Source organism: Benincasa hispida, chromosome 3 (assembly GCF_027475165.1).
Source record: "Benincasa hispida cultivar pf3 chromosome 3, pf3_genome.v1.1, whole genome shotgun sequence".
In the NCBI taxonomy this organism is placed as follows: domain Eukaryota; kingdom Viridiplantae; phylum Streptophyta; class Magnoliopsida; order Cucurbitales; family Cucurbitaceae; genus Benincasa; species Benincasa hispida.
This window is the reverse complement of record NC_143480.1, coordinates 41,851,269-41,867,580: the sequence shown is the minus strand read 5'-3', so window position 1 is coordinate 41,867,580 and position 16,312 is coordinate 41,851,269. Positions and strand designations below refer to the sequence as shown.

At 32.7% G+C, this 16,312-nt stretch overlaps 3 protein-coding genes across 4 annotated transcripts; all 3 read left to right on the top strand.

The window, feature by feature from the left end:
- The first annotated feature begins 2,528 nt into the window (after positions 1 to 2,528).
- LOC120072583 (transmembrane 9 superfamily member 5-like) lies at positions 2,529 to 5,353 on the top strand. Its single transcript, XM_039024979.2, has 7 exons — positions 2,529 to 2,776; positions 3,216 to 3,259; positions 3,354 to 3,954; positions 4,053 to 4,160; positions 4,242 to 4,395; positions 4,481 to 4,962; positions 5,057 to 5,353. The coding sequence occupies exons 1-7, from the start codon at positions 2,589 to 2,591 to the stop codon at positions 5,277 to 5,279; spliced, it is 1,800 nt and encodes a 599-aa protein (XP_038880907.1). The 5' UTR covers positions 2,529 to 2,588; the 3' UTR covers positions 5,280 to 5,353.
- Positions 5,354 to 6,677: 1,324 nt separating this feature from the next.
- On the top strand, positions 6,678 to 12,858 carry LOC120074125 (cell division protein FtsZ homolog 2-1, chloroplastic). 2 transcript variants are annotated; one of them, XM_039027144.2, is made up of 8 exons: positions 6,678 to 6,921; positions 7,271 to 7,942; positions 8,680 to 8,979; positions 9,313 to 9,403; positions 10,444 to 10,568; positions 11,979 to 12,071; positions 12,238 to 12,303; positions 12,422 to 12,858. In XM_039027144.2, exons 2-8 carry the CDS (start codon positions 7,310 to 7,312, stop codon positions 12,551 to 12,553), a joined length of 1,440 nt encoding a protein of 479 aa, XP_038883072.1. In that variant the 5' UTR covers positions 6,678 to 6,921; positions 7,271 to 7,309; the 3' UTR covers positions 12,554 to 12,858. The 2 variants fall into 2 exon arrangements, with proteins under 2 accessions (XP_038883072.1, XP_038883073.1); XM_039027145.2 differs by having other exon boundaries at positions 6,728 to 6,904.
- A 1,603-nt stretch (positions 12,859 to 14,461) lies between these two features.
- LOC120074044 (uncharacterized) lies at positions 14,462 to 15,435 on the top strand. The gene has a single exon (XM_039027024.2). The coding sequence runs from the start codon at positions 14,846 to 14,848 to the stop codon at positions 15,233 to 15,235; it is 390 nt and encodes a 129-aa protein (XP_038882952.1). The 5' UTR covers positions 14,462 to 14,845; the 3' UTR covers positions 15,236 to 15,435.
- The last annotated feature ends 877 nt before the right edge of the window (positions 15,436 to 16,312 follow it).

Genomic DNA, 16,312 nt, shown 5'->3' with positions numbered 1-16,312 from the left:
ACTAAAGATTGACAACTGCACTCTTCTCACCACAGATATATTTCTGTGTCCATCAAATATAACTAATCAACAGTACGATAATCCTCACAGATGCTTGTAAGTACAGCTGGACCAATTTACTATTTTGCCCATGTAGTTACATCTAACTCTTTAAGTACCACTGATCCCTCTAATGAACAATACAACATAGTCCTACTATGTTGGACACCTCTCAGGCCATGAGAAGGTGTGTGGGCCACATCATTCAAACCCCAGGATCAGCCCTTAAAGGAGCAATCTATCTACTTATCCCTACTTTGAGGAAGGAGTGAATTCCATCTTGTGTAGCTGAGTTCCCAGCTCCCAAATCGGACGAATCTCCAAAGTGGTAGGTTTGAGTCGGCGATCTGGCCACTCACACCTATGCAAATCAAAGGTCTGCCCTCAAAGGCAGAAATTCCCAACTCACTTAGGATTGAGGTTATGTTACCTATGGTCATCCTAGTGAAGAGAAATCTCTGTCATGAATTGCGGTTAATAAATTTAGCCAATTAATCTCACATCGTTGGAGCTTTTGATCTATATGCCCATGAGGTCCCTTTCTTAGCTCATAAAGGGAATTGAGGTAAATATGTCTTGAATAGAGTTTGAAATGTTCAAATTCACTTAGGGAAATAATATAATGTATAATGATACATTATAATATAAAGTTTATATTTTAATTACACTTTATAATATAAATTTATGTTTGAGAATTAAATATTTGAATGAGTTGAAATATTAATTTAATATGAATTGGATTCATATTAAAAGTATATGTTAAAATTAATGCGTATTATATGCACATTAAAACTATAGGTTATGAGAGAAATACAATTGAATAGGATTTGAATGTAAGTCGAATTAAATATATTTAATTGAAGAATTAAATAATTATTTGATTTAATTAAACTAATTTAAGCAAAATTATAAATTATGTGAAAGATGTTTTTCATTTAAATATGATTTAAGTGAAATTATTAATAAAATTATATTTAGTTAATTATTAATTATTTTAATTAATTAATTAATTAAAATAAGATAACTCCCACGTAGAGGAGCTATCTGAAACGTGGACTATCTCACGTTTCCCATCTCTCTCAATTTGGTTAAGAGACCTACAAAATGTAAGCTTTTGGAGGTGATTGTTTTTGTTTTAATACATAGAAATGTTATGTGAAAATTGATATCTCCAAAATTCTCCTCGTTCTTCCTCTAATTTTGGTTCCCATAAACCTTAACCAAGAATTCTTAGAGAATAGAAAAGTAGCTTATTGGTGGTGTTCAAGAAATCCAAAGAGAATTGGCATTCGAGTCTTCAACGAAAGTGATTATCTATTTCCTTTTCTCTCTAGGATTGTAGCCTTGATTTCCTAATTTTACAATGCATACTTAACCTAGGAATTTTACAGTAGGTTTTGTTTTTGTTAAATATTTGTGATATTCTGTCTTGTTTTCTAGTGTATTGGTATTTCACATTTTCTAAATTAATTTCAAGAAAAGGTCCTGATTAATTCCACTACGTTAGGGCTTTTATCCCTGCACCTTCAAGATGGAGCGTTTGGTGAAGATCACGTGTGCAACCACTGCTCTGATACCACTCTGTCATATGGTTAGTTATTGAACTAACCGAACGTGCGACACTTGGATGTTCTTGCTGTCAAAAGATGCACCAAGTAAGCCTCAAGAGGTATTTTAGCCTATCAAAGGCACTAGGAACTCGTTTTAGAGGTTTAACAGTGTTCGGAAACCGAGGTGCTGCACGGGAGACGCCGCGTGTGTAAGAACTCTAACCTCGTGACAATATGCTTGATAAGACATAATTCTCATTAAATATTTTACCCTAAATGTGATTGAAGGAAAGTACAATTCTTTTGCAAAAAGTTCAATTCACACCCCTAAACTTTGGGGGTTGTATCAATTTAAACGTGGAATTTTATAAGTTAATCAATTAATACTCTCAATTAGACATAGTTTGAAAAATATAATGTGAAACATAGAATTGTTTTGATTATACTTTTAAATTGTTATAAGTGAATCACTTTATACAATTTATTAAGATTACATTTGAAAATCTTTTATGCTTTCAATTCTTACACATTTATAAACTTCTTCAATTGTCAGATTAATAAAATGGATGATTAGAATTGTTATATAGAAAGTTTATAAGGAAATTTTTATTTATTCGCTAATGAAAGTTTAAGTGTTTAATTAATGAATAAATTTATGAGTCCCACATGATTTTTATAAAAATAAAATGTGATGGAGAGGGTAAATTGATACACTTACGAAATATTTGAAATTTAAATTATACAATTATTAGTTTATCGTTTAAATGGATATAACCAATAAGTTTAGAGCTATAGGGGTAAATTTGAACTATAAAATGAGGATATAATTATTGCTAAACATATTATTGTAATAATAATTAAAAAAACTTAAAAAAGAATGTGAAAATTAATATAGTTATCGATACAATTAGCGGAAAAACCGAGTTCTTCTCTATATAATAATACCTGAGGCTTTAGATTTTCCCTCCATTTTTGAATATTTCAGTTGCTGCATCAAGAATGGCGCCAAATCGTAAACTGTTTTTCTTGATCCTTGTTTCCATTCTTTTTCTGCCACTACCATTCTCGGCCAGGATCTTCAAAGCTTCTGACCGGAAAAGACAAGATTCTTCATCAAAGCAAGGTTATGCATACGGAGAGTGGATTCCTGTGTTCGCCAACAAAGTATTTGGGGTTGATGAACGATGGTGATCACTAATTACTGATTACTCCGTTCATCTTTTTCATTTTCTTGCAATAATCAAGCTATATCGGAAAGATTTCATCTCCATAGCTGTTTTCTTCTCTCTAATCGGCCTAATCTGCAGATCACTAACCCTATTTTTCGTTGCTGCGACTGAGAAATCAGTTCTTGAAGAAACCAAATAAGTTTGATTCGCAATCCGAAGTGATAGCTTAAATTCTCAGGGCTTTCTCCAATTGGAAAGAGCATAAAAAACAATTTACCATTTCAAGTATATATGAACGAAAACTACATTTGCATTGCTTGCTTCATGAATCAATTTCTTTTCTTGATTCAAACAAAATTAGTAATGATCGGGAGATCAAAGAGTGTAAGAACTTATAGTTCTTTAACTTGTTATACTGATCGATGTTGTTAATTATTTCTCCTTTTCTGATTTCTAGCGACGCATACTCATATTTTTCGCTTCCATTTTGCCCTCCTGGAGGTGAAGATCACATTGCTCTCTTCATTAAATTGATATTATATACATTATATACATCGTTTATGTTTGATTTGTTGTGTATTTCCATTGACTACAGAAGGAATATCCAAAAGGAGAACCCTGAATGAAATTCTGGCAGGCGACTGCTTAACCAACACCCAATATGAGTTGAAATTTGGCGTTTCGGAGTCGGAGGGGTTTCTTTGCGAGAAGTATATGACAGAACATGATCTCAAAATGTTTAGGTTTTCCATTGCAAACAAACTTGAATACCAAATGTACTTTGACGACATCTGGTTTGGGAGTAAGGTGGGGGAAGTCATTGAAACAACAGGATTAGGACAGAAATTTTATCTTTTCAATCACATTGAATTCAATGTTGATTTCATGGAGAATCAAGTGATGGGCATTAGTGTTGTAAATAGTCTTGATTCTTCTGTTGACATAACCAATTGTACTGAAACCCTAGTCGAATTTTCCTACTCTGTCTTTTGGAATGAAATCAAATCCATAGAAAATTCGAGTTACTTTATACCCGGGAACAGAGCTTCAGCTGAGAAAGCCATGTGGGTTTTGGAAGAGAATCGACGCTTGTTTTGGTCTTCACTCTGGCTTTGGAGTATCTTGGCCTTTTGGTGGATCATTTTGCCTCTTGTACTTGCTTCGCCGTATCTCTTTCGGTATTTCTTGAGGAACAGGTAACATGGGCCTTCTTTTTGTTCTTGTAATTAAGGTCAATTACATTCAAGACTGTCGTTAATCGTTCATATGTATATATATTTTTGATTATTTACAGACAACCTCATGGAACTATTCGTCGTTTAAATGATAAAATGTGCTTCTGTCCTATGTTCACATCCTTACTCGGTGCTATACTGGGCGTTGGAACTCAGCATCTAATCATGTAACAGTTAAAATTGTATTTTACAGGCATAGTCTTATCATCTAAATCAGCATCTAATCATCAAACCAATTGTGTCTGCAGCATTGTGTTGCTTTTTGTTTCTGCATATGATGGTATCTACCCTTGCGACCATGAAAAAATCTCTGTTGATCTTGTTTTGGCATATTGTATAACATCAGTACTATCTGCATTTATGGCCAGATCATTTCATGAGAAATTTTCCCCAATTGGATCGGTATATATATTCTCAAAACCTTGTGATTTCACCATTTTACATCTGTCCATTCATGCTTCTCTTCTAATGAATTTCTTTCGTGCAGAAAGAATGTGTCTTTCAGACTGGCGCACTCTACTTTTTCCCAGTGTTCATAGCTGTTGTCCTAGGAATGGTATTTGGGATTAGTACTCCAATGGTTGACAATGCGATCTATAATCTTTTATTAGCAGGATTTGGCAGTGCCATTTTGATGTACATGTGGTGTATTGCAATAAGAGACTTCTATAGACCAGAGCGTAACACTGCAACTTGTTCCACCAGAAGACTACTCCTATATAACAGATCACCTTCCCCTTTATGGTATATGAAGACACCTGCCCAAATGGTTCTTGGGGGCCTTGGAATTTTCTTGCCAATCTCCCCTCTAATGGATGATATCTATGCAAGCTTGTGGGGTTTGAAAGTTTGTGGGTCATTCCTCACCTTATTTGCTGCATTCTTAATGGTCATCTTAACTACCATTGTTAGTGGAGTTACACTTACTAGTATTCAGCTACTCAAACATGATTACGACTGGTGGTGGAGGTAATTTATCCTTCTTTTAACCTTTTTGTCAACAAGTAGAAATAAAAGTCATGCCAATTACTATCGAAGTAAGTTCATTGTGATTATATTGCAGATCTGTATTACGTGGGGGTTCGCCTGCATTGTATATGTTTGGTTATGGTATATACTTCCTTTCAAAAATAAAGACAGAGAGTGACAAGGAGTTTGTCCTCCCTCTGGTGTACAATTGTTGCATTTGCTATTCATTCTTTCTGGTTCTTGGAACCGTTGGTTTTGGAGCTTCGCTGTTCGCCTTTAAATACTACATGGCCGGATACACTAAGAAGCGGTCCTAAATGTCAGCCTTTGTCTCGTTCCTTTCATCATTTTCGAAACTCACATTGTATATAATTACTTCATCATTTGCCTTTTCTGTATTCAAGGAATAAGATAGCAAATAAGAATTCACTTGCTTAGAATCCATAAAACCTTTACATTTTTTTAGAATGTTTCTTATTCTTATTCTAAACTCTTTTGATGATGACACTTAATTAGTTCTAATATGATTTATATTTGAAATATAATTCAAAATTCATTATTAATAAGTATATAACAAACTCTTGTTCTTATTTATACGAGTTTTACAAAAGTTATTCTTATGTTATTCGAGAAAAATTTGACTAACACATACAATAATATTATTATGTGAATGATAAGTTATACAATTTTTTTCATTATACCATTTTATTTAATAATTCTTTTTCCATATATCAATTTTAAACATATATAACCTTTTGCAACACATTTTATTTAATATACGAAATTGAATTTAACACAACACATGTTATTTAATTTAATATTTAAAAATAAAATAAATTTTTGACATAGATAATGTTCTACAAAGTGTTTTTCTTCCATGTTCAAATCATATTAGAAGATACTCATTTTTGAAATAATAATAATAACAATAATTAATTCGTTGTTCTAATGACTAAAAATTAAGAGTAAAATAGATATGTATTAAAAATGCCAAGGGTAAAATTGGCAAATATCGATTCTTCTCCATTTAAACTCCATTTATGTACGACATAACTCCATTTATATATGACATATATAGTATATATAATACTACACCTCAAATTATGTGGTAGTAAGTTAGTAGGGTTGATTTACAAGTTTAAACAATAAAAAATAATTATAAATTTAGGTTTCGTGAGTAATCATTTGATTTTTTGTTTTTAAAAATTAAACTTATTTCCTTCTATTTTTTATTATGATTTGTATCAGTCTTAAGTATAATGGTTGAATTCTTAATCAAATTCTAAAAACAATAACAAAGTTTTAAAATTACTTTTTTATTTTTCAAAATGGTTTAATTTTTTTAAATTATTGGTGAAAAATAGATAACAAATGAAGAAATTTGAAGATGAAAATAGTGTCATAGGTTTAATTTTCAAAAAAAAAAAAATTTAAAAACAAACTGATTACCAAACGGTCTTTAATTTTTAAACTTCCAAATTTACGTGTAAGAGATGTTGAACTTTAAAAATGATGTAATAAACATCTAAACTTTCAATTTTGTTTCTAATATATTTTTGAACTTTTGATTCTTACTTTAATCTAATATCTCATACATTTTAAAAAATGAAAGATAATGATAGAAAGTCGAATTTTATGTATAAGATATTTAAATTTTTTGGATTATTCTGTCCGATCATTAGTAAATAATAATTTTTTTATAAAAATATCGTGGAGGAGAGAATCAAACTTCTGACCACGAAATGGATATCACGAGTATTATTTCAATTCAACTAGCTCAGGAAGAATAAGAAAAGATTGGACTGTTAGCGGAGGTTTAGTTGAACCGAATTGCTTGTTTGCCCTTGCTCAAGAATCAAGATTACTACCACTCTTGTATCTCTTCGACCCAATTTGGATTTGCTCTCCGACGATTTTTGGTACTATTCAGAAGCATTTTCAGGTGCCCTTTTCGAAAATGTAGATTCCTTTTCCCTTTTCGATATCTTTCTTTGAAGTTCTATCTTTTTTCTGCTCGAGTTTATTGGGTTTAATTTTCTTTTGCTGTTGAATTCGATTGATAATGTGTAATGGGTTTCGAGTTTTCTTCCACACTTTTGAGTTTTGCGTTTCAGAGTTCATTGTATAGTTTCTGCGAAATCTTGATTTCTAGAATTTGTTTTCAGTCTGTTACGGATTTAACATCTCACTTAGATTGCCCTTCTTTCATTAGTCTTCTGAATTTGTGTTTTCTTGATGGTGACACAATTAATCAAAGAGTTCGAAAATTTTAGACCAGTTATGTATCTGAGTTTCTTTTCATTTTCAGCTGCATTTTCTAAGGGTGGGAGATTCACTGTGTTGGATAATGGCAAGTTATGCGTCGATGAATTTCACTCTTACTCGAAACCCTGTTGGAATGTTGTCTGCTCTTGGAGGCAGAGTTTCTATGGAGCACCACCCGGGGAAAAGCTATATGAAAATGCCCGAGGATAGGAATGGGTTTGTGGGTATCAATCAAAAATCTAATTTGGCTAAGTCTTCTTCCAATTCTCACAATGTCAGCCCATATCAGAACAGGGATCCATTTCTGGATTTACACCCTGAAATTTCAATGCTAAGAGGCGAGGGAAACAGTTCAGTTAATAGCCCAAGAAAGGAAAATTTGGGTGGAATTACACCCGAGAACTTGGAAGATGCATCCAGTAGTAATTACAACGAGGCAAGGATTAAAGTTATTGGTGTGGGGGGTGGTGGATCAAATGCAGTTAATCGGATGATTGAAAGTTCGATGCAGGGTGTGGAGTTTTGGATTGTTAATACAGATGTGCAAGCGATGAAAATGTCCCCTGTCTATCCTGAGAACCGTCTACAAATCGGTCGAGAACTTACAAGAGGTCTTGGTGCTGGTGGGAATCCTGAGATTGGCATGAGTGCTGCAAACGAAAGTAAAGAAGCTATAGAAGAGGCGCTTTATGGATCTGACATGGTTTTTGTCACTGTAAGTCAAGCTTCTTTAGCCCTGGAATGCACTGCTTCTACTGCTTCACTATTTGTTTCCTCCACCACTGTTTTAGCAGATACAAGTTTCACTTCCACGACTTCATGATTTTTCTTAATATATAGAGGAAAAAAAAGGACAAGTTAAAGCAATACTATGAAGAGTATGTTATATATTTGTAAGTCACTCAGTAGTCGGCTACCTTAATTGAGAGGTGCTTAGCCAATAATTGTACATCTCTCTGGTGGATGTCATACTTGACATAGGAACGATTGAAGCATTGGAATATCAAGGAACGAGAACTATGGATTTCTCGTTATAGCTTCCTTTTGCATGCTATTCTTTTCTTGCTTTTATTTTTATTTTTTCTGATTCCTTGCCTCCAGTTGACATTCTGCAACTTTTGACTGCATTTTGGCTTCAGGATTATATTTCCTAAGAAGTTGACCTCAGTGCTAACATCCCATTTTATGTTGACTTCTTAACTATTCACTTTTTACGTGAGCATTATTCTCTTGAAGATCAGACATTAGTTTTTTCATTTCAATCTTCATGTCAAGAAAAAAAAAAAACCATGTAATGTCTAATCGTGAAGAGAATTATGCTTAATTATGATACATGCTAGTGTAGATTTTGGGTTCATCTCCAATTTATTCTTTGACTATAATGTTCAACCACATATGCTAGACTAAGACCTAGCGTCTTTTCTAACTTTGAAATAACCTCCATGCTTGTAGTCTGGGATGGGTGGAGGAACTGGAACTGGAGGGGCTCCTGTTATTGCAGGCATTGCAAAGTCAATGGGCATATTAACAGTTGGTATTGTTACTACACCCTTCTCTTTTGAAGGACGAAGAAGAGCAGTTCAAGCGCAGGAAGGAATTGCAACTTTGAGAGACAAAGTTGATACATTGATAGTTATCCCGAATGACAAATTACTTACAGCAGTTTCGCAGTCCACCCCTGTAACAGAAGCATTTAATTTGGCTGATGACATTCTTCGGCAAGGTGTCCGTGGTATCTCTGACATCATCACGGTATTTACAGACCTCAAGAACTTTAAACTAAAGATTCTCTATGCTTTTAGAAAGCCTTTTTATGGAGTTAATTTCTTCTATTTAGTGGTTTTGACTATTGATGGTATGAAAACCTCTACTTTTCAAATATTTTGTGAAAATTGCGTGGTGAAAATTTACCTGGAGCTTTTATTGGATATGTAGTTCTACCTTTTGTGATTACTTTCCACTTTGAGGTTAAGTCCAAAATGTTGAATTAAAAATGCCTTCTAGCCATAAATTTATCTGTAGAAGTGGTTTACAAACGCTCTTTGAGATCTAACTTGTGGTTTGTTACTACATTACAACAATCAGATACCGGGGCTGGTAAATGTAGATTTTGCTGATGTCCGTGCTATAATGGCAAATGCTGGTTCTTCGTTGATGGGAATAGGAACTGCTACTGGTAACTCTAAGATGCATATTTACAGAGGATTTAATGTTATATTAAAGTTTAAAGTTTGGTCTGATTCTTTTTTGTCTCAACTGTGAACTGCCAAAATTTTCATTTTTATCCACCATCTCTAATTTTAAAACCTATGCAATTGTTTCATTATTCTTTATTTCTCATCAGAGAAATGAAACGTTATTTGGACCAAATTCCCACTGTTTCTTCCAAATTATCAAAAGATCCAAATAGACAGAACTATCCTTCCAATGTCTATGGATCTGACCTTTTCTAATATCTAACCTCCTCTTCTTCTTCCTAGTCTTTTTTGTTTTTTTGGTTCTTTTCTTTCTTTAAGTTAGGAAACTTTTATTCATAATTGAAATGTTGAAGGTACTGGGCTGGAAAACAAAAAACAATGGAACTTCCTACTATTGGTGAAAATCATATAAATATCGTAACTATAAAATATCTATTTAAGTAAGATCAATACTAAGCTGTAAAAATAAGTTCTTCCACATCATCCACTGTCTCTGCTCACATTTGGAAAGATTCTGCTGTTTTATTCCAACCAAGATCTCCCGAAGAATGCATCCATTCAACTTAGAATGGAGTGCCCTTGTGATATGGTAAAGAAGAAATCTTGAGTAGAATTAGATAATACTATGTTGTAATATCTTTGTAATTTGTGTTTAGCTTGTCTAGAAGATTGAATTATGAAAACATAGATTTATATTGTATATGATTTATAAAAACTAATATCTAGGATAAAAGATAGATTTCACAAGTATAAGTTTATGTAACCTGTTTGACAAACAAGCTTGTATCTTGGGATATACCAGTCTGAAATAAGCAAATCCTTCCCTCCCATTTGAAATCTGAAGGAAACCAAGTCTCCGTTATGGTTTATTTCTTTCGACGTTACTTTGTCTGGCAGTGACGCAGTGGGTTTAGCCTTATGAGATGTCTCTCTCTCTTCCCTTTTTCTCGAAACTCTCAAATATTTGATCAGCTGCTCTAATATAAACCAATTCTACCTCTTGTTTACATTGGTGCAGGAAAGACAAGGGCAAGAGATGCAGCTTTAAACGCTATCCAATCACCTCTATTAGATATTGGCATAGAAAGAGCCACTGGAATTGTGTGGAACATAACTGGTGGAAGTGATTTGACTTTATATGAGGTGTGGCTCTCTCCTTTCCTCTCACCTGCCTTTCACAACCTATTTAAGTATCTTTATCTCACTGCTCTCAAAACTTAAATCACTTATCGTAATTCATAATTTATATACCTGATGTATGCCATAAGTTTGAATCTACCATGTTTATGAGATTGATACAGTCTATGAACGGAAATTAGATGTAGTGGCTGGTGATTTTTATGAAGTTTGAGTTCACTACTTTTCTCTCGTTACCATTATGGACTTGGAATTCTTAGCCCAAGTCGCATAAGGCCCGCCTTAATTATCTATTCATGCAACAATTCGTACCCACAAGACTTCAGATAGTAGTCTATGCATCACCATGTCAACAACATTAAATTAATTAGTCCACGGAGGTGAATGATAAAATAAACAACAAAGTCTATTTAGATCAAATCTTCAGTACTCTCACTTCCTAAATCCCAAAACCAAAGAAACTTGTGAAATTTAGAATCGAAGATTAAAAATTTAAGACTGAACAGTTCAAAGTAAGAATTGGAAGGTTAAAAATAGTTAAAAAGAAATCATTTGCAACAAAAAAAAAAAAGATTTCTTTAGTTCTTTTAGAATAGGCTTCACAAAAAGTGCTCCATTGGGATCAAGAATCGATCACCACATTCACAAGTTTAGTCCCTACACTTCTAAGGATTTTCTATTTTGCGTCCAATATGGCCCTTAACTCATGAACGATGTTAGTGGTTGGAGATAACTCTCTTCTGTTATTCTTGGGATGGGTGGAGTAAGTCTTTCATATTTGTTAATTCATTTCTGCTTTACACAACTTCAGGCAGATAAAGCAGCTATAAAAGGTATGTCAATCAATCAAGTAGGTGATTTTGGATCGTTTTACCCTGTTTCAGACTGTAGACTTTTCCACCATTTTTGCTCGTGCTAGTGCTCCCAAAAATTCTTGGATTTCTTGCAGTATGAGATCGAATGCCATAACTTTGATTTTTATTTTACTAATTTGTATTATGGGGAAATCTGCACATATAGGATTGCATACATTACTTGGTCACCCGATGCTATGGATGGAGAGCTTAGGTTTCAATTATACAATTTTATAATAGATTAGTTAATTTTTCAAAACCCGAAGACTAGCCCTTTTTTGTGTTTGCACGATAAAGGTGGAAAAACAATTTTTTTATTCTTCAAATATAAGTACTTATTACACCCAAAAATGAATATTCAAGGATTTGTTAGATATTTTTAAAGTGGGCCTTATTACACACTTTTTATAGTCCATAGAGCTTTCAGACATGAACTTGAAAGTTGAGGAACTAAACTTATAATTGAACCAAAATTCCAACTTGAATCTGAATCATTGTACTTCTATTACTAATGATGTAATGTTAGTATCTTTTTCTCAACATTTCTCGTATCCAATCACAGGTGAATGCTGCAGCGGAGGTTATATATGACCTTGTGGATCCTACTGCTAATCTAATATTTGGAGCAGTGATAGATCCTTCACTCAGTGGTCAAGTGAGTTATAAGTTTCACCATAATTCATTTGAAGTTGCATTTGGATTTGATAGTCAGGCATTGATGCATTTGGGGAGCAATTTTTATTTCTTCCTACTGTCCAATAAGAGAACCATATGAACTTGAATTCCATCTTAATTTGAAAATTGATGTCTTTCACATTCAGGTTAGTATAACTCTAATTGCTACTGGATTCAAGCGCCAAGAAGAAAGCGAAGGAAGGGCGCTTCAGGTATTGTTGCATCTGCACCAAATATGGTGTTGAATTCAGTATTCTGGTATAGGTCTGTGACGAGATACACGAAATCGTGCTAAAAGCTTAAGAACCTGTTTTGTCCCTTTTTTTACAGGCCAGTCAACTATCACAGGGAGACAACAATTTTGGAAACAACCGTAGACCTTCTTCTTTGAGTGAAGGTAGTTCGTTTGAAATCCCAGAATTCTTGAAGAAGAAAGGTCGCTCACGCTATCCTAGAGCTTAATCATCCTTATTTCAGTTGGAGCATTTGTTTGTCGCCATGGCCTTCCTTCCTACGTACATATATTATGCTGCTATAGGTGGTAGTATCTGTATACCCTTCTTCGGTTTGGTTACTTTGTATATTTGTTGAGTAATAAATAGTTCATATATTGCTTATCTGTAGTTACAATATGAAATATGTTTCTAGCTGAAAAACTTGAGTTAGTTGTATTCTTCTTTTGATAAAGTTGCTCAACAGTAGCTTTTTCAGCAAAATACTGTAATGGCTGAAGTCAAGATGAAGTAGTTTTCATGGAATTGCCTTAATACCTTGTTGTAAGTTGATTAAATGTACTTCTTCATTAGTTTGATTCCAAGTATCTTAATTATGCATTCTGAGTTTTAATTTGTAAAGTGTGCTGGTTTCTTGAGTTATAACCAATCTTTGCTCACAGGACATTTAAGTCAAACAGGCATAATTGAAACTTTTTTAAATTTAAAATTAAATTGTAAGTTTAGACATTGTCTATTTGGTTCTGAAAATAACTGAGGTTTGTATATATATTTGATAACTACATGACTGATACAAAAATTTAAATGGAGTCCAAACTACAAGAATTAAACCGTTGATTTAATGGACAATAAATTTCCTATTAAATGAATATATATATATATATATATATATATATATATATATATATTTAATTCAAATGGATATGAAAATGTTAAAGATTTTTAAAGTGGGTATAGCTCATTGACTTAAAATATGAGTTTCCGGTTTGGTGTTTGAAGTTTAATTCTCTATTTAATTAAAATAAATAATAATAATATATTTGTGGAAGGGAAGGGTGATGTTGGCTGCGACGTTAGCATCATCAGTATTTATGTATAGAATAGAATGAATGTTTGGGAGTGATTTTAAAATTGTGAAAGTCATTTTTTTCATATTCAAAATCATTATATATTTTAAGGATTTTCTTTTAGTTCCACATATTTTAAATTAAATAAATAAAAATGTTTTCTAAGACTTGAACTCTATGCAACGTAGATAGGATAGTCATTTTCTTGATACGAAAGAATTTTCAAATTTTTATAAAATCATGATATATAAAAAATTTCTTAGCATCAACGTCATCTATTTTAGATTTTAGTCCTTAAACTTTAGATTTATGTCTATTTAATCCTTAAACTTTCAAAAGTGATCTTTAAAATTCTTTAATAGAGATTCTTGATCAATGTTTTTGAAATATTTAAAAAACCAATTAGTCTATTATTAGATATAATTTTGAATTTTATGTATAATAATGAATACTTGAACTTTTCAATTTTGTATCTATTAATTTTGTGAATTTTAAGCCCCTTTTTTTTAAAATATTGAATAAGACAATGACTAGTTAGATAGAAAATGAAAATTGAGGAATTCTATTAAATACAAAATTCAAACTTTAGAAATTTTTTAAACATTTTTGAAAAGTTCAAGACCAACTACACACAAACTTTAAAGTTTAGTAACTAAACTTATAATTTAGCCTCTAATGATTATTTATTAGATGTAGTTTCTACGACAATAGTTTTCTTTTAGCATGATAGTACAAAGACAAAAGATGAAACATAATACTTTCTCTAAATAAAAATATAGTGAAGATTCAAACCTATCATTCAATATTAGAGATGGTAAAGATGTCTAACTAAACTAATTAAACGGCCACTTGACACGAACAAATTTAACCCGAAAAATCTTATATATATATACATATACATATAAATATATAATACAATATGTGTCAATTTTGTTATGATAAAATATCACAAGGGAAAGCTACCAAATAAGAAGAAAATGAGAAAAAGGAAGTCTCTATCTCATAAAGAATACAAAAACTAGAGAGTATTGTTAAATTATACCCTTATTCTCTTGTGATTGGACAAAATTTAAGAGCATAAAACAGTCTCCCTACAAAACCCTTCTCAACTTAATGCACTCTAACATCAACCTCACAATATTGGAGAAAAAATCCTCTCTTTTCAAAATAAAGAGAGAGAGAAGATTGTGCCACACAAGTGGAATCCAAGCTGAGAAAAGACACGTTCATTTGTCACTTACCATACAAATTAAGATCATATGTTTGCTCTATGACGTGCATACTAACCTTTCCACCCATTCCCTTCTTAACCCTCTTCTTCTTCTTCTTCAACACAACCATTTTTCTCCCTTTCCCCCAAACCCTAATTCCTTCTCTTTTGCATTAACTAACCCCAACTTCCCATTTCTCCATTCAAAGTTTCAATCTTTACCAAACCCCACCAAAACTAAACCATGACTCTCCCATCTCCCAAACCCAACTCCCCATTATTCCTTCACCATCCTCTCCAAGAATCAGATCAAAGTCGTCCTCAAGATCATCAGACAAAGCTTGACACTACTTCCTCCGCTCTTGCTCCGGAGGAGAGCGGTCGAGAGCGGTTGAAGCGCCACCGTGTGGCCGTGGCGGGGCAGGTTTGGATCCCGGATAAGTGGGGAAAAGAGGAGTTTTTGAAGGATTGGATCGACGGCTCGGCATTTGAAGCCTCTCTGTTTCCCTCCGGGATTGTCTCGGCTCGTCGGGCTTTGGCCCGAGACGCTAAGAGATTGTCGCCGAATAACAACGCTGCCGCCACCACCGCCGCTGCTGGTGCCGGAGCTTTGAGAATATTAAACAGTTGTTAGACATACATATATGTTAAAGTTGGTGGGTTTTGTGTTTTGAATTTTGTTAATAATGTGGTGGTTGTGTATATTGAAATAATATCATTCTCTCTCTCTCTCTCGATCGGATCCACTTGAGAACTGATCTCTCTCCTGAAGATCTATCTTATCTTCTTAAAAAGATTGAATGATTATTATATTTAAATATCTTCGAATGATTATTATTGTTGTTATTATTTATCAAAGGCTGTTTAATTGTTATTTTGTTAGTGGAGCTTTATTAAACCTTTAGTTGTTTCATTTGATGATCATGTGTTAAGATCTGAGCCAGGGGAGTTAATTCTTTTAGAATAAAAATTGATCCTTTTTCTTAATATATATATATATATATATATACGGAAATTTAGTCAAGAAAGAGAGGATTTTATTTTTATTTTTTTCCTGTTGTTTGTTCTTTGAGAATCTTCTGATCAATTTTCTCTCTCATTACCAGTCAATTTAATACAAATCCAACCAAGCTATCATGCATTTTTCTTTTCTTTAATTGGTTGAATATGTGCTCCATAGCTTCTGTTCATGTTTGATTCATGAAGCTATTAGAAACTATTAATATCATTGTGTTTTCCAGTTGCATTCATGTTTGTGCAATTTACGTGACAGATATTTTCTGTATATATTCTCTTTGATTAAAGGGATGTATGGAGATGGTTACACGTATCTTTAGATATATACTTTTTACCAAAGTAATATACTTCTTCTTTTTTCCCCTTTTGAAAGATGATAATTTACATATATGAGAAACATATAGAACACCTCTTACATCAGGATAAATGCTCTTCTAAAGTTAGGAACGGTTTAGAGTTATATTAAACTTAAATTTATGTAAAACAATTTAGTTCTTAAAACTATATTTTCTAATTTATAATAATTAAATTTTGTTTACTTTGAAATATATAACAATTTAGCCCCATCATGAAAAATAACTAATCGAAATTAAGTGTCAATTTTTATTACCCAATAACTTATTATTTATAATTTATATTAAAAAAAAATTAATCTCCAATTTGTTATTGATCTACATGTATAATTTTTTTTGAA

Bases quoted from the DNA above. Each gene is read 5' to 3' on its own strand.
- LOC120072583 (XM_039024979.2), top strand. From the start codon at position 2,589: ATGGCGCCAAATCGTAAACTGTTTTTCTTGATCCTTGTTTCCATTCTT. The intron at 3,955-4,052 runs GTAACATGGGCC...GATTATTTACAG, and splicing joins CGGTATTTCTTGAGGAACAG to ACAACCTCATGGAACTATTC. The intron at 4,396-4,480 runs GTATATATATTC...TCTTTCGTGCAG, and splicing joins AATTTTCCCCAATTGGATCG to AAAGAATGTGTCTTTCAGAC.
- LOC120074125 (XM_039027144.2), top strand. From the start codon at position 7,310: ATGGCAAGTTATGCGTCGATGAATTTCACTCTTACTCGAAACCCTGTT. The intron at 7,943-8,679 runs GTAAGTCAAGCT...CCATGCTTGTAG, and splicing joins CTGACATGGTTTTTGTCACT to TCTGGGATGGGTGGAGGAAC. The intron at 12,304-12,421 runs GTATTGTTGCAT...CTTTTTTTACAG, and splicing joins GCGAAGGAAGGGCGCTTCAG to GCCAGTCAACTATCACAGGG.
- LOC120074044 (XM_039027024.2), top strand. From the start codon at position 14,846: ATGACTCTCCCATCTCCCAAACCCAACTCCCCATTATTCCTTCACCAT.